General features: G+C 21.8%; 9 protein-coding genes across 9 annotated transcripts; 3 read left to right on the top strand and 6 right to left on the bottom strand. All coding sequences in view use genetic code 6, as the record gives it.

Annotated features, from left to right (window-relative positions):
• Positions 1-523: 523 nt before the first annotated feature.
• TTHERM_00669060 (hypothetical protein) lies at positions 524-4,306 on the top strand (the record flags this gene model as incomplete). The annotated part of the gene is made up of 2 exons (XM_001026326.2): positions 524-755; positions 803-4,306. Coding segments are annotated over 2 exons (3,588 nt in total), but the record flags the coding sequence as incomplete, so codon positions are not given.
• A 165-nt stretch (positions 4,307-4,471) lies between these two features.
• On the top strand, positions 4,472-7,357 carry TTHERM_00669070 (hypothetical protein; the record flags this gene model as incomplete). Its single annotated transcript, XM_001026327.1, has 5 exons — positions 4,472-4,978; positions 5,056-5,871; positions 5,933-6,231; positions 6,290-6,476; positions 6,527-7,357. The coding sequence occupies 5 exons, from the start codon at positions 4,472-4,474 to the stop codon at positions 7,355-7,357; spliced, it is 2,640 nt and encodes an 879-aa protein (XP_001026327.1).
• Positions 7,358-7,659: 302 nt separating this feature from the next.
• On the bottom strand, positions 7,660-8,583 carry TTHERM_00669080 (transmembrane protein, putative; the record flags this gene model as incomplete). Its single annotated transcript, XM_001026328.1, has 1 exon — positions 7,660-8,583. One exon carries the CDS (start codon positions 8,581-8,583, stop codon positions 7,660-7,662), a length of 924 nt encoding a protein of 307 aa, XP_001026328.1.
• Positions 8,584-8,895: 312 nt separating this feature from the next.
• Positions 8,896-9,516, bottom strand: TTHERM_000669090 (transmembrane protein, putative; the record flags this gene model as incomplete). Its single annotated transcript, XM_012800660.1, has 1 exon — positions 8,896-9,516. One exon carries the CDS (start codon positions 9,514-9,516, stop codon positions 8,896-8,898), a length of 621 nt encoding a protein of 206 aa, XP_012656114.1.
• A 2,722-nt stretch (positions 9,517-12,238) lies between these two features.
• Positions 12,239-13,183, bottom strand: TTHERM_00670090 (transmembrane protein, putative; the record flags this gene model as incomplete). The annotated part of the gene is made up of 1 exon (XM_001026330.1): positions 12,239-13,183. One exon carries the CDS (start codon positions 13,181-13,183, stop codon positions 12,239-12,241), a length of 945 nt encoding a protein of 314 aa, XP_001026330.1.
• A 1,637-nt stretch (positions 13,184-14,820) lies between these two features.
• Positions 14,821-15,473, top strand: TTHERM_00670100 (hypothetical protein; the record flags this gene model as incomplete). Its single annotated transcript, XM_001026331.1, has 4 exons — positions 14,821-14,934; positions 15,003-15,059; positions 15,195-15,295; positions 15,374-15,473. 4 exons carry the CDS (start codon positions 14,821-14,823, stop codon positions 15,471-15,473), a joined length of 372 nt encoding a protein of 123 aa, XP_001026331.1.
• A 119-nt stretch (positions 15,474-15,592) lies between these two features.
• Positions 15,593-16,297, bottom strand: TTHERM_000670103 (hypothetical protein; the record flags this gene model as incomplete). The annotated part of the gene is made up of 2 exons (XM_012800661.1): positions 15,593-16,198; positions 16,247-16,297. 2 exons carry the CDS (start codon positions 16,295-16,297, stop codon positions 15,593-15,595), a joined length of 657 nt encoding a protein of 218 aa, XP_012656115.1.
• A 1,444-nt stretch (positions 16,298-17,741) lies between these two features.
• TTHERM_000670107 (poxvirus A32 protein) lies at positions 17,742-18,459 on the bottom strand (the record flags this gene model as incomplete). The annotated part of the gene is made up of 2 exons (XM_012800662.1): positions 17,742-17,766; positions 17,867-18,459. The coding sequence occupies 2 exons, from the start codon at positions 18,457-18,459 to the stop codon at positions 17,742-17,744; spliced, it is 618 nt and encodes a 205-aa protein (XP_012656116.1).
• Positions 18,460-18,674: 215 nt separating this feature from the next.
• TTHERM_000670111 (hypothetical protein) lies at positions 18,675-19,663 on the bottom strand (the record flags this gene model as incomplete). Its single annotated transcript, XM_012800663.1, has 2 exons — positions 18,675-18,955; positions 19,072-19,663. The coding sequence occupies 2 exons, from the start codon at positions 19,661-19,663 to the stop codon at positions 18,675-18,677; spliced, it is 873 nt and encodes a 290-aa protein (XP_012656117.1).
• Between the last annotated feature and the right edge of the window lie 1,240 nt (positions 19,664-20,903).

Below are 20,903 nucleotides of genomic sequence, written 5' to 3' on the forward strand. Positions count from 1 at the left end.
CCCAACCCCAACCCCAACCCCAACCCCAACCCCAACCCCAACCCCAACCCCAACCCCAACCCCAACCCCAACCCCAACCCCAACCCCAACCCCAACCCCAACCCCAACCCCAACCCCAACCCCAACCCCAACCCCAACCCCAACCCCAACCCCAACCCCAACCCCAACCCCAACCCCAACCCCAACCCCAACCCCAACCCCAACCCCAACCCCAACCCCAACCCCAACCCCAACCCCAACCCCAACCCCAACCCCAACCCCAACCCCAACCCCCCCAACCCCAACCCCAACCCCAACCCCAAATATTTTGTACCTTAATCATACTTTATTTTTATTTTTTAATGTTGATTTAAGTTTTTACAATTTTTAAGCTATTTTAGAAATATCCAAATTTTATTTTATTTTATTTCACTCATATCTGCTCTAAAATGTTTAAATTTTTTTTAGTATATTAATGCAAATTATATGCATTTATTTTATCAAAAAGCGGGAAATTTTTTTTAATTCAAAAATTAATTTAAAAGTTTATTAGCCATAAATAAATAAGCAATTAAAAATTAAAATTTGTAAATTATAATAAAGGTTTTTGTTTAAACATAAATGAATAATTATTTATACGAATAAGATGGAGGAGGAAGCAAAAAGAAATCAACTTTAAGAAATTCTAACATAAATTATAATAACAATTTTATTGAAGAAAGCAATTCAAAAAAGAGAATTAGCTGGGGCGGAATACACACAAGATGGTTTAATGAGTAACTCATTTCCATATTTAAATATTTATTAATTTAGCAAATTATAGATAGGCAAATTAAAACTGGGATGTTTCTCCTCAGAGTTTGAGAAGCGGCAGTGACAAAAGTAGAAGTATTGATTAAAGTAATTTGACAGATGAAAAAAATAAAGATTCACTATAATCAGCTTAGAATATAAATAAAGCAGCGATTTAACAAAATCCTAAAGAAGATAAATAATTTAAGACAGTCGATAGGCTTAGCATATATTTTAAAAACGAAAATGATTCTTTTTATGATGAATCTATGTTATTGCCGAGCAGGATAAGCTTCAATAACTAAGAAAATGTATTTAAAAGAATTTCAAATGATCATTAACACATTGAAGGCATCTAAAAAAGGCTTTCTTCACCAGCAAACTATTTTAAAAATAAGACAAATTATCAGGAGGAAGATGTTTAGTTAAATAATGATAGTGATTCGAATCTTTTAGAAAATCTTGATAGAATGAGTAGACTATCAGGACTATTTAATGATAGCAGCGATGGTAGATAAAATGATAATAGTGAGATTCTGTAACCAATTTAGGAGATATAAAATTAAATTAGTAATTAAAATACAGACTAGCTATTTAATACTGCTTATTCAAATTAGTAATTTGCCAAAAATAGTAATAATAATAATTAAATAAATAACAAAGATACTATCAATTTTCTAAACGATCAAATTTAGATATAATTTTAAAATTCAAAAAAAATAGACTCATCTAATATAAACACAATTTAAAATCATAATTAAATTAATCAATAAACAAATTACAATTAAAATTCAAATTAACCAAAAATTTAGGAATCCAACTCAAACTAAAATTAAGGGAATCTTTTAAATATTTAAAAAAATGATATCAATTAAAATCTATTTTAAAATGTTCATCAACTAGAAAAAAATTAGATTACTTTTAAATAAATTGACAATTAAACTAATAATTAAGCAGATAATTCTAAATAAGATTTCAAAAGGCTTAGTGAATTTTTTTTGTAGGATTTAGGGAAAACGGAAACTAAGAAAAACCAAGATGCAGAAGAGAAAAAACTTGAAAGTTAAAAAAACAATAAATAGGATAAAATGATTTTTGATAATTAATTTTCATAAATTAATGTAGACTCACTAGATTCATCAAAAAGGAATTTTCCTTTCTCCATAGGATTTGCAAATGATGCTTTCAATGAAAGTAAAAATTCAGGTAATGATAGCTCATCTTACTTGCTTGAGTACTTAGACAAAGTTAATAGATTGTCAGAAGTAAACCCTCCTAAATAAGATAAAATAGATGAAAAAAATTAATATAAATAAACTGCATAGATTACTCCTTCTCCTCTTGTTAACGATTTAAAGAATTTGAGTTTCGACTTAGAAGATGATGAAAATTTTAGCAGACACGTAAATAGCTAGGTTAAAATAGCACGTGAGAAGAAAGTCAAAATAAGAGAAGGAATATAAGAAATTAAATCAGGAAATTTATTTGGAGATGAACCAGTTGAATAAATTAGCAACAATAACAATAAAAATATCAACTAATAAAAACCTAAAAGTATTTTAAGTAGCTCTAATAGTATCTTAAATGATTAAGGAACTATTTAATCACAAAAAAATTAAGTTAAACTATAATTGAGTAAAATGATTAATAGTGAAAATATCAATTTAAAAGATCAAGTTTCTCCAAAAAAGATGTCTATATCTAAGTCTATAATTCCAAATTCATCTGTTTAAAAGGAGATAAAAAGAATATCAATAATTCCTAAAGATTCAAAAGAAATCTTACAGAAAAATACAATAAATTAATAATTTTAGTAAAGTAACAAAGTAAATGCTGAAAAAAATAGTAAAGAGAAATAAATTTTAAATAGTATATCATTATAATCTGAAAATAAAGAAAATTTCAATCAATCCAATTAATAGGGTTAAGAATTGAGTAATTTTGAAGCAATTAAAAGCACGCCTATGAAGAAAAAGCATTTTAATGATAAAGACGAGGTTTAGACAGATAATACAGACGACTTAGAGTAAGAAGTAGGGTAATTGGAAAATTTAGTTGTCAGAATGCCTTTAAATTCTTATGAAAAAAAAGTTATTTTAAATTTTTTAACTCCAGGTAAAAAGAGTAAAAATTTGTAATAATTCAGAGAGTCTATTCTAGCAAATAACAATCATAAATAATTAGATGCTAAAATTTAAGACGAAAATGGATAAAATTAAAGATAAAACGCCCTAAGTCATAATCAAATTTTAAACAGCATAAAAAAATCAGAGGAACTTTTGGAGCAACTATGTGATTCGTATTAATTAAAAATCAAGAGCTTAGAAGAAAAAGTGGAGAATACAACAAATTAAAACATTGCTTTGGATAACATTTTGAGATAAAAATAGGAATAAATTGAAAAGGAAGAATTGGAACTCTAAAAAATAGAAGATTAAATTAATGAAAAAAGAAAAAATTTGGAACTTCCATAATAACCTGAAGAATAAAATGAGAAAGAGATCGATCATAGAGTTATTTAAAAAGAAAACAAAATTTATAATATTTATTTTAATTAATATTGGTAAACTTACTAGATAATGATTAATTATTTTGGTTTTGAATACTTGGGTAAAGTTAGAGACAAAAATAACAAAGGAGATATGATTGCATTTAGATTTTTAAATAAATATTTATGTTCTTTGCAAATAGTTAAGTAAAGAAAGGATGATAAGATTTTATTGGTTTTTGTAAAAGGGTTAGTCTATTCAATTTTTAATTCGTAAGAAAACACTCTTATGAATACTCAGGAATAGTCTAGCATAGCAGAGACAGAAAAGCAATTTAGTTCTTACACAGAACTGTTGTCTACTTCAAATATTGCTAAAATCACAGAGAATACTTTGAATACAAAATTTAAAAATTATATCAGTCAGAATGGGAATATTATAGAAATATTGCAGTTTATTGGCAACAAATTAGCTGAACTGGAAGAATTTTATAAATAATTAAAAATAATTTCAACTATTTATTCACTTAGTAATTACACTTATAATCTTTCCACTAAACTAATTTCATTTACACTTAAGTTAACTCAATTTCCTTCCAAGTTTGTTAAATTTATAATTTCTCCAGAATAATGGTTTAACGAAATATAAATTTAAGTTATAAATCTCCCAATACCAGGATTAGATAATTTAAACGAAAAATTATGTGAAGAAGTTGATAAATCTATAAATACTTAGTTTAATAGTAAGATTAACTCACAATCTTGCTACTAAAAATTAAGATAGATTATTGAAGCGATCAATGTTAAAAATGCTATCGAATAATCTAATAACGAAAGTAATACATCTGCAAGATTAAGCACATCAACTAATTTATAAAATACATCTAAAGATTAAGAATGATGATAATTTATATTTATATTAATTTAATATATATTTAATTGTAAATATTTCGTGTTTTAACTAAAAATAATAAAAATAGTTTTGTATTGGGATAATATTAATTTTCTTTAAATTACGAGTTAATTGATGAAAACTCAGTAAAATCATTTTGTTAAAATAAAAAAATTATTATTTTAATTCAATTTTATACTCTTATTACTAAAATAAGTTAAATAATTAATTCATTAATCAATGAGATAGTTTATAATTTAATAGTGATATTACAAGTAGAGTTAAAAGTAGAACATTATTTTTTAGCGAATTAATTCCTAATGAGTTAAGAATTAGATGTGAGTAAAGCAGAGTCAAGTGACATTTCTATGGAGCTAGATGTCATTTTCCAAAAGAAAATGTAAGAAAAGGAAGAATTAGAAAAAAGATAAATTGAAGAGATTAAAGAAATCCAAAAAGACATTGATTAATAACAGATTCTTAAAGAAATTGACAAAATCCACATCTCTTATGAGCAGATACATATTTTTCATTTGAAACAAAAGGGACTGTATAACGAAGAAGAGGAAGAGATTAAAAAAAAATAAAAATTTCAAAGTATAAAAGACATAAAGGTCTCTGACGTAAATGAGCTGCCTATTGAATTGAATATTTTAGACTAAATGAAAGAACTATTTTAAGATTAAGTATTAAGAGATTGGGAAAATAAGTAGCAATATGATAAATTTAAGAAAGTTTGCATGCAACCTGCTGCTTTAAAATTAAATTAATGGATATTTTGGATGATTCTTACTATTAAATATCCTAACACCTCCTCCAACCCTAAAGTAAACTCATTCAAATATTAAAGCTTTTTAAGTAAAAAACCCCTCTACTTAGCTGTTATCATTTAAATAATAAATAGGTTTTAGAAGGAATTAAAGATTATATTAGTCAAGAATACACCTTGCTAAATACTCTCATCCCTAAGCCTAAAGAAGAGTTTTTAAATCCAATAATCTTTATTATGACCTACAACTGCCATAAGATGATGTTCGAAATATTTTTTCAAGATCGAAAATAATTTAATATGAGATTGATTTTAGATTGCTACCACCTTGTCATATTTGAAATAAATGGAGTTCTTACTACAGATTTTTACATTTAACAAACGATAGATAAATATTTTTCTTCTAAATTTCTTGATTATGAAAAAGCTACAAAATTTACAGAAATTTAGAAAAAAAAGAAAATGTTAGAAAGGGGAAGAGACTTTCTAGGGCATTTTTTAGAAAAACCAGAACCTAAAACAGCTGATGAAATTAATTTTTATCAAAACATTAAAAGAATATTATCGGTTGGCAAAAAGAAAGAATCAAATAAATATGGAGGTAGATTATAGATGATAAGAAATATTAGCAGCAATAGCTCAAATAATTCTAGCTTAATGGAATCAGAATCATCGCTAAAGCGTAACAGAAAAAGTTCATTCTTAGCTGGAAAATAAAATTAACGTGGTTCAATTTAATCAAACAATTCTCCTTCAATTAATAACATAAATGGTAATTAACAGTAAACAAACTTCTAGCCTCTATTAGATATAATGAAATAAAGAAAAAAAGATAAAAACTTTAGATACCAAAAGGGGGATGATATTTATGAAAACATAAGTCCCTCTTTGAGAGTTAAAAATTCAGGTAGAGACATTGCTTATGCTCGTCTTAGATTTAATATAAATCATGTAAATATTTTAAATAAAATGTGAAAAAATTTAAACAAAAATCATTGATTAATAATTGAAGGTTTCTCCAGCAATATCAAAATAACTAGAGTTAAAGGATTGCTCCTTGTAGGATACTAGAAAGCAAGTTATTTTTCATCCAATAGATAGATTTGTTAAATCAAAAGACTATATTTAAGAAATAGAGAAGATGAAACAAGAGTCTATTGCTAGGCAAAAGCAAATTGATATTAAAGTTAGGGAGCAATTTAACATGCAACTTATAAATAGTGAATAAATGAAACTTAAAGTCCTCAAAGGAAACCAAGATATGCCCTCAATGGATGTAATATCTTCACACTCCGATTTATCTTCAGATAGGTAAGCATTAAAATATATAAATTATCTATGTAAATCATATTTTTAATTAAAAATAAAGTTCACTTTAATTTGCAAGAGAAATAATCAAACTTAAATTAGCGCCCAAAAAAAAAGATGATGAACTGCAAGCATAAACTTATCGTCATAGAGCTTAATTTGAGCAAGTTAAGTAGATAAATCAGCTTTTAGATGAAAAAGGAGCTAAACTAGCTGATCTTCCCTCTACACTACAGTTTACTCAAAAAGTAAAATTTATTTTTTATAGAAAATGTTTTCAAAAGATTCTATTTCTCAGAAAAGCGCTGAAGAATAAGAAGAAGAGGATGATTAAAGATAAAAAATATTAAATATACTAAACTAAAAAAATATTTATTTTTAAAAATAAAATTCTTTGATACAAAAAGAATATAACTGGCTGAATACGAAGCTTTAAAAAAATGTTACTTCTAACAACACAATTACAAGTTAAAATCAAATATCTTAACACTCGTTACATCTTTAAATTAACTCAAACAAAGACTTAAATCAAAATAATTAACAAACTCAATCATCTTAATAGAAATTATAGAATGTCAAATCAATAAAAGTAACATTTGATGTAGGTAATAAATCTCAAGCTTCATCAATGAAACAAATTCCTAAATCAAATGAAAATAGTCCAAATATTAGTAATTAAAAATCACAATTCAACTTCTTTCCTAATTAACTTAACTAATCTATAAAATCTGGTAATAATGCATAATTAGGTGATTTAAACATTAAAAATTCTTCATAATTTGGTATAAAGCTAATAAATAATAAAATATAATCTAAATACTAGCATGCAGATGACCACTTTTAAAACTATCAACATTAAAAAATTAAATTTATTCTAGAAGAAAAATAGAAAGTTGATTCATCTGTTTAATTTTTAGTACTTGAATAAGAGGAAGATTTAATTAATGGCCTTAATAAAGCCAAGCGTTTTTCTTCTTTTTCACCTCGAAACGCTTAGTAGCCATAGATTAAGATAGTTAAATCAAAAGAATACAGAGATAAATATCATAACATGAGCGATTTAATTAGCAATTTAGAAGACTAATAATTACTTAAAGAAAAAAATCGTTTTGCTATCCAGCAAATTTGAAATTAATTTTTATTTTAAGTAATTTATCAAAATAAATTTTTATATTTAAATAAATTTGAGCTTATTTAACTTTATTTTATATAAATTTATTGAATATTTAAAAAATTTAATAACATACATATATAAAAAATATATGAATAATACACTATAAATTATTTTTTTATAAAAAATTTAAAAATAATTTTTTTGTTCTGGACTTGTTCTCTAATATCTTCTTTCTCACAATTTTTTCTTTTTTATAACTTTTTTGTCAACGAAGATGGTATATATATTTAAAATTATTAATTTAATGTCAATATATCTCAAGCTTTTTCTATTAGTTTAATAGCAACAAAACATATGACAAAAAGACAGAATTATAAAGCTATTATTATTTCAATACAGCTAACATAACTCTCTATCCATTAAAGTTCACTTTTCAAAGGACTTTCAAGTAAGCAACTCCACCCAATGCTATTAAGGTATCTTGATAAATAATTATAATAGTAGTAATTATAAACTGTCATAAATATTATGATAAACAATCCATAATTAAGTAATGCCTAAACAGCATATATATCTTTAAAGTTATTATCTAGACAGAGGATAGTAAGAAAAATGAAAAAAATTAATTATGTTAAAATATAAATTAATATATGAAAATCTTCTTTTTATGAACTAAATTCTTCATAGTTTAAACTGCAAAAAGGAGTATAAGGTATTTGATTTTCTAATTAAAGAGAATATTGAGCTAATTCTAATTGATATTGTTCACATAAAAGTGTATATTAATCAAATTTACATAAGCTAACTGAGTCAAATATAAGATCAGTTTTTCTCAATCCTTTTAATTCATCTTTTTAAAGAAATAATCCTACTAAAGGAGTAGAATTATTATCATTTCTTTTGATAAAAAAATTATAATTATCGTTATTTTCAATTGCTATTTTTTCATAATTTTCAATTTGGTTTTCTTTAGAAAATTTAATATCAGAGATAGGACATTTTTATGTTTTTTGATTAAGCTAGAAAGATAAGCCATTATATTAGCAATCATAGCTAGAAAAATTCTTCTATTATTATTATTGTTGATTAAGATAAACAAAATTCATAAAATAATCAATTTTATAGCAAACTTTGATTATATGTGTTTTCTAAAATTAATCTTAAAGAGGAATAAGTGAATTTTCAGGTATACTATCACCATAATTATAATTTAGAAGATTTTCATCATAATTACAGCTCATTTAATCATAAATTATTCTCACATCTTAAATATATCTTTTTTAAATATTTTTGGTAATAAATTTATTTATCTTAAAAAATTCTTAAGGTCTCTTTATTAATAAAAGATACCCATTTAAAATTATGTTCATAATTATAAAGATACCTAAAATTATGCTTAAATAAATTAATAATTATTATTTATCTTTATTAGATAACATTTTCACTTTAATTATTCTTTTTTAATATTTAATAAGTATAAACTAATTTTTTGGCAAAACAAATTTTAAAAAATATTTATGAGATCAAATAAACGCTTTCTATTTTTTTTCTGATCATATTAAAGAGATCAAATTAACACTTTCTATTTGATATTAGATATAATATAGCAATATGCCATTCAAAAATTTCGTCGTTTGGAAACGACTAGATAAGTGAATGGCATTTATTATTTTACATTTAAATTGATTTAATTGGCTTCTTAGCTGAGTTAAGCTAAGTAGAAAGAAGAAAAGTTCACAAAGTAATTAAATTTTATTATATAAAAATATATAATAGAAAATTACAAAACTGCCCCACGGGGCATACTTTAAATTTTTTAGATTGGGTCTGGGGCCGGCCAATTGAAATTTAACTTGTTATATTTTTACTAATAGAAACAAATTGTAAAAGGCTAATACACAGTGCATGCATATACAACTATCAGAGTTGTATGTGATAATATATATATAGAGAGATAATTAAGTGAAAAAAAATAGGGTTAGACTCAAATTCTTTATAAGCTATTTAAGTATTTTTAACAATTTCTTTAAAAAATTCAAATTTAATGAAATCAAGTAAATGTAGCTGAATATCAATAAAGAGCAAGCTTTTTTTTTAATTAATGGCAACAAAATGTGCTACCAAAAAACAGAATTATATAGGTATTATTATTTCAAAATAGCTAAGATAACCATCTATCCATTAAAGATCACTTTTCAAAGGACTTTCAAGTAAGCAATTCCACCCACATCTTGATATATTATTATAACTGTAGTAATTACAAACTATGATAAGTATTACACTAAAAAATCCTACTTCATTAATTTCAAGCCAAACAAAAATAGTAAAAAAAGTGAAACAATAAATAATAAAAAGTAATCCAAAATTTAATTCTTCAGAATAAAAACTGCATAAAGGAGTAAAATGTATTTGATTTTATAATTAAAGAGAATATTGAGCTAATTCCAATTGATTTTATTCACATAAAAGTGAATATTAATCAAATTTACATAAGCTAACTGAGTCAAATGTAAGACCAGTTTTTCTCAATCCATAAAATTCATCTTTTTAAAGAAATAATCCTACTAAAGGAGTAGAATTACTATCACCTCTTTTAATAAAAAAGTTATAATTATCGCTATTTTCAATTGGTATTTTTTCATAATTTTCAATTTAGTTTTCTTTAGAAAATTTAATATCAGAGATAGGGCATTTTTAGGTTTTTTGATTAAGCTAAAAAGACAAGCCATTATATTAGCAATCGTAGCTAGAAACATTCTTATATTGTTATTATTGTTGATTTAGATATAAAAAATTCATAAAATAATTGATTTTATAGCAAACTTTGATTAAATGTATTTTCTAAAATTAATCTTGATGAGGTATATGTGAAATTTCAACTGTATTAATGGGGGGGGGGTCACAGCAGGGACCCATTCATTTTGAATGAAAAATTTCCATTCAAAAATGAATGAGATTTTTTGTTTTTTTTATTTCCATTCATTTTTGAATGAAAATTTTCCATTGAAAAATGAATGGGTCCCTGCTGTGACCCCCCCCCCCCCGTATTAATTTTATCAACACCATAATTATAATTTAGAATATTTTCATCATAATTACAGCTCATTTAATCATAAATTATTCTCACATCTTAAATATATCTTTTTTAAAGATTTTTCCTAATATATTATGATTTACTTTCCATATTAGTTTATATCAATTTAAACCAAAAATACCCACTTAAAAGTATGTATATAATTATAAAGATACCTTTAAATATTTTTGAATAAGTTGATAATCTTTATTTAGCTTTCTTAGATAACATTTTTACTTTAATTATTCTTTTTTAATATTTAATAAGTATAAACAAATTTTTTGGCAAAACAATTTTAAAAAATATTTATGAGATCAAATAAACACTTTCAATTTTTTTTTCTGATCATATTTTAAAGTGATAAAATTAACACTTCCTATTGATATTAGATATAATAATAAAAGAATTTTTCTCTAATACCCTATTTCTTCATATATTAAAATTTTCATCAATCTTTAAAAAAACTCCATAATCAAAAATATCAATCAATCTCAAATCTATCTAGAATTTAAAACTTATTATAAAAAATTATTAAATAAAATTATTTTTTATTTGTATAGTATTTTATTATTAGATATTTATAATTAATTCATGCACTGAGGCACATATTCAGTAACACAATTTTTTAAAAAGTTATTTTTAGTGTATCTTTATTCCCTAATTATTCAGTATCATTATATCTCTCTTATCTATCAATCGATCAATAATTTACTAATTATTCATTATTATAAAACAGAATTTATCAGACTATTTTATAAAACTTAAAAAATACTTTGAGTCAGTATAATATTTTCTAATGTTAAAAAAAATTGCACTATCATCTAAATTTGAAAAAAATCACTAAATATAATAAAATTAGTTAAATTTGAAAGAATGAAGTTGTAACAGATCAAAATTATTTTTAAAAAATAATTAGTTTTTAAAATAGCTCCATCTCTAGCAAAATATTTGACTCTATTTTGAATTTAGGATAAGTAATATTAAATTTTAGAGAACTGTTAAACCATCTATAACAAAAAATAATCTTAATGTTGAAATTAAATAAAAAAATTAATTTTAAGTAAAAAGAAAAATTATTTCCTTGATAATTTTAAAAATTTTATATGATAAAACCTAATAACTAAAGCTTAAAGAGTAATAATGTTCATTAATTATTAATGAAAGTTTTATTTTATCATTAAGATCATATAAATTAAAGAATATTAAATAAATAAATAGGAGAGAAGTAGAGCTTTAGTAATTAGTATTAGTTAATATATATTGAAATAAATAAGCATGTGATGCTACAAAGTGGACTTTTAAATATTTTATAATATTTTACAAATAATATTATAAATAATTATATTTAATAATTAAAATACATATGAAAAATATGGAACTAAAAATTTAATATTGAAATCCAAATAAGACACAGATAGAATTTATGGTGGTTTACCATTAGTTAATAATGAATGGCTCATTTTATACTAAGTACTAATTATTAATATTAATAATCTAATTATTACTCAAATCTGATATAAAATTAAAACAATTCTTATGATTTTTAACCTCATAATTAGTAATTATTAAATAAAAAACAGAAAAAGACATTTTAATTTTAATTTTATTTAAAAAAATGTATAAAACAAAAAAAATTTATGTTTAAACAAAAATAATAATATATTATAATTATTATGATATTAATCATTTTTAAATATTTATTCCTTTTAATCAACCTTCTAATATCTCCTTATACGCAATTTTTTCTTTTTTATAACTTTTTTCTTATTTGTCAACGAAGATGGTATATATATTTAAAATTATTTATTTAATTTTAATATATCTCAAGCTTTTTTTATAAGTTTAATAGCAACAAAACATGCTACTAAAAAACAAAATGAAAAAGCTATTTTAATTTCAAAATAGCTAACATAACTATCTATCCATTAAAGTTCACTTTTCAAAGGACTTTCAAGTAAGCAACTCCACCCAATGCTATTAAGGCAACTTGATAAAGTATTATAAGCGCAGTATTCATGAATTATCATATATATTATGCTAGCAAATCCAAAAGGATATTAATCTTTCCAATCTAATGCAAAAATTTATATAGGAGATAAAAAACAAAAAACAAGCCCTATAAAAGCTATAGCTACGAAATAATTACTATTTTAATTAAACTCTTCATAATTAAAACTGCAAAAAGGAGTATAAGGTATTTGATTTTCTAATTAAAGAGAATATTGAGCTAATTCTAATTGATTTTGTTCACATAAAAGTGTATATTAATCAAATTTACATAAGCTAACTGAGTCAAATGTAAGATCAGTTTTTCTCAATCCATAAAATTCATCTTTTTAAAGAAATAATCCTACTAAAGGAGTAGAATTACTATCATTTCTTTTTATAAAAAAGCTAAAATTATCTTTAAATTCAATTGGCATTTTTTCATAATTTTCAATGTTTTTTTCTTTTGAAAATTTAATATCAGAGATAGGGCATTTTTATGTTTTTTGATTAAGCTAAAAAGATAAACCATTATATTAGCAATCGTAGCTAGAAATATTCTTCTATTATTATTATTATTATTATTATTATTGCTGATTTAGATAAACAAAATTCATAAAATAATCAATTTTATAGCAAACTTTGATTATATGTATTTTCTCAAATTAATCTTATAGAGGTATAAGTGAATTTCCAGCTATATTAATTTAATCCTCTTAATCCTTATTATAAATGGTTATTTTATATTCATTTAGAAGAGTTTCATCATAATTACAGCTCATTTAATCTTAAATTATTCTTATATCTTAAATGTATCTTTTTTCAAGATTTTTGCTAAAAAATCTATATTTGCTTTCAAAGGATAAAATAGATTTTTTTATGAAAATGAGATGTACATATTAAATTACGAACATAATTATAAAGATACCAAAAGAAATCTTTAAATAAATTAATAATCTTTATTTTACTTTATCAGATAACATTTTTACTTTAATTATTCTTTTTTAATATAAAATAAGTATAAACAAATTTTTAGGCAAAACAATTTAAAAAAATATTTATGAGATTAAATAAATATTATCTATTTTTTTTTCTGATCATATTTTAAAGAGATCAAATTAACACTTTTTATTTTATATTAGATATATAGTAAAAGAAATTTTCTCTAATTACCCTATTTCTTCATAAATAAACATTTTCATTAATGCTTTAAACAAGATATAATAAAAAATATCAATCTATCAAATTTACCAATAACATAAAACTAATCATAAAATAATTTTTTATTTATAATGTTTTATATTATTAAATCTTTATAATTCATACACTTAGGTAATTATATAGCAACACAATTTTTAAAAAGTTATTTTTAGTATCTTTATTCCTTTATTATTCGTTATCACTAGATCTTTCTGACATATCAATCAATAAGTTATTAATTTTTCATGCATTTTTTATTTTTATACAACAAAATAAATTTAATTGACAGACTATTTTGTAAAGCTTAAAAAATATTTTTTTCAGCATAATATTTTCTAAAATTAAAAAAAAATTATACTATCTAAATTTGAAAAAAGTAAATCATTACATATTAAAAAATTAGTTAAGATGCAAATGGATGAAGTTGTAGCAGATCAAAGTTGATTAAAAAAAATACTAAATAATTGAAATTGCTCCATCTCTCTCAACAAATTTGACTTTATTAAGAATTAAGGATATTTTAAAGTGTAGAGAACTGTTAAATCGTCTATAACTAAAACAAATCTTCATGTTGAAACTATGCAGATTATAAAATAAAAAATTTTATTTTAAGTATATTATAGAAAAAGTATTTTATTGGTAATTTAAAAAATTTTATAAAATTTATAGCATTTAAACGGTAAAATCTAATAAGTAAAGCTTCAGTAGTAATGTTGATTGATTATCAGAGTTTTGTTTTAATCATTAAGATAAATGATATAAGTTAAAGAAAATTATATAATTGAATAGGAGAGAAGAAGAGCTTTAGAAAAGTTTCATCATAACTAACTACTGCTTATTTAATCATAAATTATTCTCACATCTTAAATATATCTTTTTCAATATTTTTGCTAATAAATTGATTTATTTATTTTTAAAAATTGACTAGACTTAATTTCAAATGTAAGATACCAAAAACTATCTTTTAATAATCCTCAATTAACTTTATTAGATAATGTTTTTACTTTAATTATTCTATTTTAATAGTTAATAAGTATAAACATATTTTTTGGCAAAAGAATTTTTTTAAATATTTATGAGATCAAATAAACACTTTCTATTTTAGTATAGATAAATTATTAATAATATCAAATTAACCCTTTCTATTTGATATTAGACATAATAGTAAAATAATTTTTTTGTAATTACCCTATTTCTTCATATAAAAAAACTTTCATCAATGGTTAAAAAAACTCCAAAATCAAAATTAAATTTTTTCCCCCCTACAAAATATCAATTTCTCATGTTCGAAAAAAAGAGAAAGAACGGTAATTCTATTATAGAGAAAAACCTTGTAATAATTCAAAAGAAAAAAAAAGAGAAAAAAAAGATGAAAATAAATTTAAATTATACCCAAAAAAGAAAAAAAGGAAGGGTATTTATATGAAAACAATGGATGGGGAGTTAAACAACGTAGAGGTTATTAATAAAATAGGGACTATGTTCGAATATAATTTCAGAACCACTAAAATCTTTTATTAACTGTGATAATGAGGAAGATTATGACAAAGAATTTTATGAATTATTGAATTAAATATTACTAATATATTGGAGGAAGAAATTAAAATAGAAAAAGAAAGATTAAAAAAGACTGCTATAGATATAATCGAAAATTTTACCAAAGAAAGGAGAATAGACTACAAAGACTTGAAAAGGTAAATAGAGTATTATTATTTTTAAGATATTGAAGATTAAATAATTAAATGGTTTATAGATAAAAGTTAAAATAGAAGGTGTTTTAGTGATAATTCTGATTTAAAATTTTAATAAAAAAGAAGTTAAAGACTAGAGAATAATAAGAAAAATAAAAAAGACCATCACATTGAGAGATGAAATAAAATAAATCCCCATGATGCTTATATATAATATATATAAAAAAATAATAAATTGTAAAACTACTTTATGTTTTATATTTGTGAAAGAAATAAATAAGTAATATAATAAATATATTTTCATATTTAAAGATATATATTAAATTAACTATTATTATTTAAGATAATTGATTATGCTTATGCATTACATATAAATGTGAAATTTGGGTTATATACTATTAATAATTATTAAATATTTTTATTAACACAGTTGGTTATACACTTTAGTTTAAAGAGAATTTTTATTTAAGAATGAAAATTTTTTTCAAAAGTTTATTTTTTCATCCTCTTAAACATGCTTACCCACTTTACCTACTTAAAATCTTCTTCTTTAAGTTCATCATAAAAATTTTCTCTAAATTAAATTCTCAATTAATATACAATTATAATTGAAAAATAAAAAAATTACTCGACTTACAATTTCTTATCTACAATAAAAATATATTTATTAATTATTTCATCTAAATTTTTATTTGAAAATTCTTCTTTAATCTTCTAAAAATCTAAATTTCTTTATTATTTAAGTTTAAATTATTAATTAAATAATTGTTTTAAATATTTTTCATGATGTAAACTATTAATATAATTGTTTTTCTCATTATACTATTTATTAAGCTACATATTAGCTTTGTCTTATTCAATCGTCACTAAAGCATAAATAAAATCTTTTAAATAAGGTCTATTGTTCTATAATAAATTATCATTTAAATATAGTTTAAATAAAATTTAATATACATATTTAAGTGTTGATAGTAATACAGAATGAAATAAATGCCTCTACCCCATTATTACTAGTTTCAAAATAATCCATAAGATGCCTTTTTCTGTAATAGTTAATCATTTACAGATTAAAATTTGATTCTTTTAACCAATTCTTTTATAGTAAGCTAATAAATCTTATTCCATAGTTTATTAAAACTAATCTTTGATGACATGAAATAATTTTTCAAGACTCTCAAGTGGGAGAAAACTGAGCTGTAAAAGCTATGATATTAGTTAAAAAGTACTGTTAAGCTTTTAAATTTTTGAGTCCTTTAATTGCAGCTCTTCTCCGTAGATTTTAAGATAGATGATAGAGAGAGACAACCAAAGATATAGCAGTTTGGAAACTCTAGCTTAAGAGAATTATAAGGCGTCTTTTCTTTTTTTTTAAAATAATGAAAAGTAGAATAAATTTAAAAATAAAAAATAATACCAAAATCACAGGTAAAAATGCGTATTTATCAATCTACTTTAAGTAACTATTTAATTTTAATTTTACACTCTGCTCTAGCACTCTAATATAATTTTTATGACTATCCAGTCATTAGAATATGATAAACAGGTATGTATAAATTTGTTTATTTATTTATCTATTTATCTTTTATTAAAAATATAAGGAGTTAATTCCATCCTTTTGGCACTTTGTAATTACCATCTAAGAAAAATTAGTTATGGTTATTATCTATCATTCTTCTTAGTTAGAATTTGGATGCAAAGTATATTTTTCTGCCAAGTTGCTTATACTAATAAACAAAAAATGAGTTAGTTACCTTTAGTCTGTCTGTCTGTCTGTCTGTCTGTCTGTCTGTCTGTCTGTCTGTCTGTCTGTCTGTCTGTCTGTCTGTTCTAAATCTACTTTTTTAAGATTATTGTTTTATCTTGTATTTTCTGTTGTTTTAATAATTTCATGTTTATTTGGATCTATCAATATAGTATTCTTATTTGTAATAAGTTAATTATATATAAATTATGGAGAAAGATTCGGTAAATTAATTGCAATATTTATAGCAAGATTTTTTAATTTTGATGGAGTAATCTACGAGAGATTAGATAAGTAGCTGTTTATATAATTTCAAGTAAGGTATTACTTAGTATTTAAAAGATTTTATTTTAATTCTTAAATCAGTCTCCATTTTACTTTTCTTTTATCTTAAATCTAAAGATATGATAAATTATTACTTGTATAATAAATTATAAGAAATTTTTTTAATTTAAAATTTTCAATTTTCAAATTAGAAATTATGATTTAATAAATAAATTATGAAAAGATAACCAAATAGATTATTAATAAAAAATTAAATTATACATAATGGAATAAATTATCAATATATAAATAACAAATTTAAAGTATACCTACTATTAGTTTTATGAATTATTTTTATAATAAATAAAATTGCATGACAAAAAGCATGAGCGATATTCCAAAACTAAACAAAAAAAGAAAGTAATAATTACAAGTTTATAATAATCACGGTAACCAAATTGTAAAATTACTACAAAATGAGAAAGAAAAAATTCAAGAATCCATCAACAAAAACAATAACTCTAAAAGGTATTTTATAAATATTAAATGATAATTCAACAAACTTTTACTCATCCATATTAATATATTCATCATTTATACTTTTTAAAAATTTAACATTTTGTGTATTAGGGAGAATTATAAAATCAAAATTGTTTCTTAATTTTGGAGGCATTAATTTATCATATTATATCGCAATAACTAATGTTATCTTATAATGTCTTCCTTCGAATAACAATTTAGATACGTCATCTCTTTGTAACCATTTTGTACTCGAAACACAATCATCCATCAATATGAACACATGCCCTAATCCTTCATATCCGTGTTTATCCATTAGTTTTTATTATATGTTAAATATTTTCTAATCGAAAAAACCTTCTTATTATACATCTTATAAACCATAAATGAACATTCTAGGAATAAATTATGAATAGAAAGGTTTATTATCAAATTCTGTTCCCGAAATTACAATACCAAATTCAAATTCATGACCTATCTTAGTCATTAAATCTCTTAAAATATAACTTTTTCCACAACCGGATTTTCCTATAAGTAATATTTTCAAAGGATTGAAATATTTAATTTTTTTTCCATTTTAATTTTCTCTTGTATAGAATTTTTCTTTATGTTGAAAACTTTCTAAAATTAAATTAGCTGACATTTTTATATTTATGTTTTTTATATAATTCAATGTAAATATTTAAAAATTAAATTAAATTGTAAATTATATGAAATTAGTTATAGATAAATTTAAGTCAGGCCGACCAAAACAAGTTAATTGTTATATTTTATTTACAGATAAAATATCGTTTATACTTTAATATTTTTTATTTTTTATTTTAGTTTATTGTGTTGTCAAACATTTAATTTAAACATTCAAATCTATTCCGTAAGGAATTGCTAAATTAATATAATAAATAATAAGTGAGATTGTTTAATTTATGATAGGTGTTTCAGATTGTGTTGCGAACAAAGGTATAAATTCTTTGTTGAAATCGGTTAGAGTTTTTGTTAAGAATTTAGGTAGAGTTGCAATTCAAATAATTGAAGGATTATTTGATGCGATTAAAGATTTTATATTTGATTTATTTTGAGTTGTTTTTATTTTTATTTTTATTTTTATTTTTATTTTTATTTTTTCTTATTTCCAAATGAATCTAAATTAAAAATAAAATAAAATAAAATAAAATAAAATAAAATAAAATAAAATAAAATAAAATAAAAATTTAAAATAAATTTAAAATAAAATAAATAAAAATAATCAATCAATCACCTGGTTAAAATAAACCTCCGCAAGAATCACATAAATAATTTATAATATGAGTTTCTTTTTATGAAGTTATTAATCTCATCTATGTTACTTTCTATTCTTCGGGACAAAATATCATATCATTATAAAATCTATTATCTATAGTTATAGAATCATTAATATTTAATCCATTTTCATCCTAATTAAATTCTATTGTAAATAAATTTTATGGTAATATAAATTTATTCTAAGGACATCTATTTATACATCTCCAATGATATTATAAATTAAATTAATTCTAAAATAAAAATGTATAAACACTGAAAATATATTCATCAATAATAATCTTTTTCTTTTTTAATTCTTTTTTTAATTCCTCGAATTAGAATTATACTTATCCTTATATTTCAGAAAATTTCTTTTTTATTATTTTATTTTTTTAATTTTTATCAACTTAAAATTGACAATATTAATCTATGAATTCTTATAGAGATAATTTTTTTTTGTTGAATTATTATTTTTCCAAATTTGTCTAGATATCCATCATTGAACCGCATTGGCAAAATAATTTCTATTCTTTTACAAATTTATTCTAAAGTTGATTATCAGATTCCATTTAATTATTAAATTATTTAATTTGTTTTGAATTGAGTTATATTATATATATTATTCTTTGTATTTTATTTATAAGTATTTCAATTTTTTATTTATTTTTTTACCCGTTATCAACATAAACCAAAACAAAATATTGCTTTTAATATACTCAAAATTAAGTCCCAGATATATGATACTAAAGCATCAAACACACCATATACTATCTTACCGGAATTTTAAATTAAATTAGGAACTAATTATTTAAAAAATTTAACAACTAAATTTAATAATTATTTTGAAACACAAGAAGATACATTAGTTAAAAATTTAATTAATTCTTGAATTATATTTTAAATCATTTTAAATATCATATTATTATAATCTCTAAATTAATTTATCAAATATTTTATAAAAATATAAATTAGTATAGAAAAAAGAAGATAAGTTATAATTTAACTTATTTTTAAAGTGAAATTTATATAAGGATTAATCTATTTTCCTTTTCTTAAAAATTCATATAAAATTTTATTGCTTTTCATTTTATTTATTTATATAAATATTTTTATTTATTGTCACTTTGCGAATCATTGATTGAAATAACTCCATTTCAAATCATAAAATATAACATCGCACATAATTTTTGTTAAAGATTAATCATCAATTGAGTAATTTAATTATTTCCAAATCTGGATTAAATTGATAAAGCATAGCAGAAAATATATAATGCCTTTATATTGGAACTTATACACATAACAATTAGTCCTATTTAAATTTGTCTTATATTATCTAAAATATTTTAAAATATTTTTATCTGTTAATCTTATGATTCTTATGATTAAATTAATTATATAAGTTTATAAATATCATAAATAATTTACTCTGATTTTTCTATATTTTCTATTTCATCTAATTTTTTATATTATAATTATTAATAGAAATTTTCATTTTCAGCTTGTTCAATAATTTCAGAATCAAAAGGAAATAAATTAAAATTATAACCTTAAATAAGTAACTCTGATTATTATAATAATTACAGAGAATAGGGAAATTAAATATGATCAAAAACATATTCTAATTTAATTCTGTGTTAGAATAGTGATAAATTGCAAATATCATAAATAGATGGTTAATTTTAATCGATCTTGAAAGCGCTAATTAATTTCAATGTTTTCAAATCAATGATATCATTTCCGAATCTGGAATTGAAAAATTCTTATTGATTTATAATTGTTAAATCATCTTTTTATAATTATTATTTTATA

This window comes from Tetrahymena thermophila (genome assembly GCF_000189635.1).
Source record: "Tetrahymena thermophila SB210 genomic scaffold scf_8254028, whole genome shotgun sequence".
NCBI lineage: Eukaryota > Ciliophora > Oligohymenophorea > Hymenostomatida > Tetrahymenidae > Tetrahymena > Tetrahymena thermophila.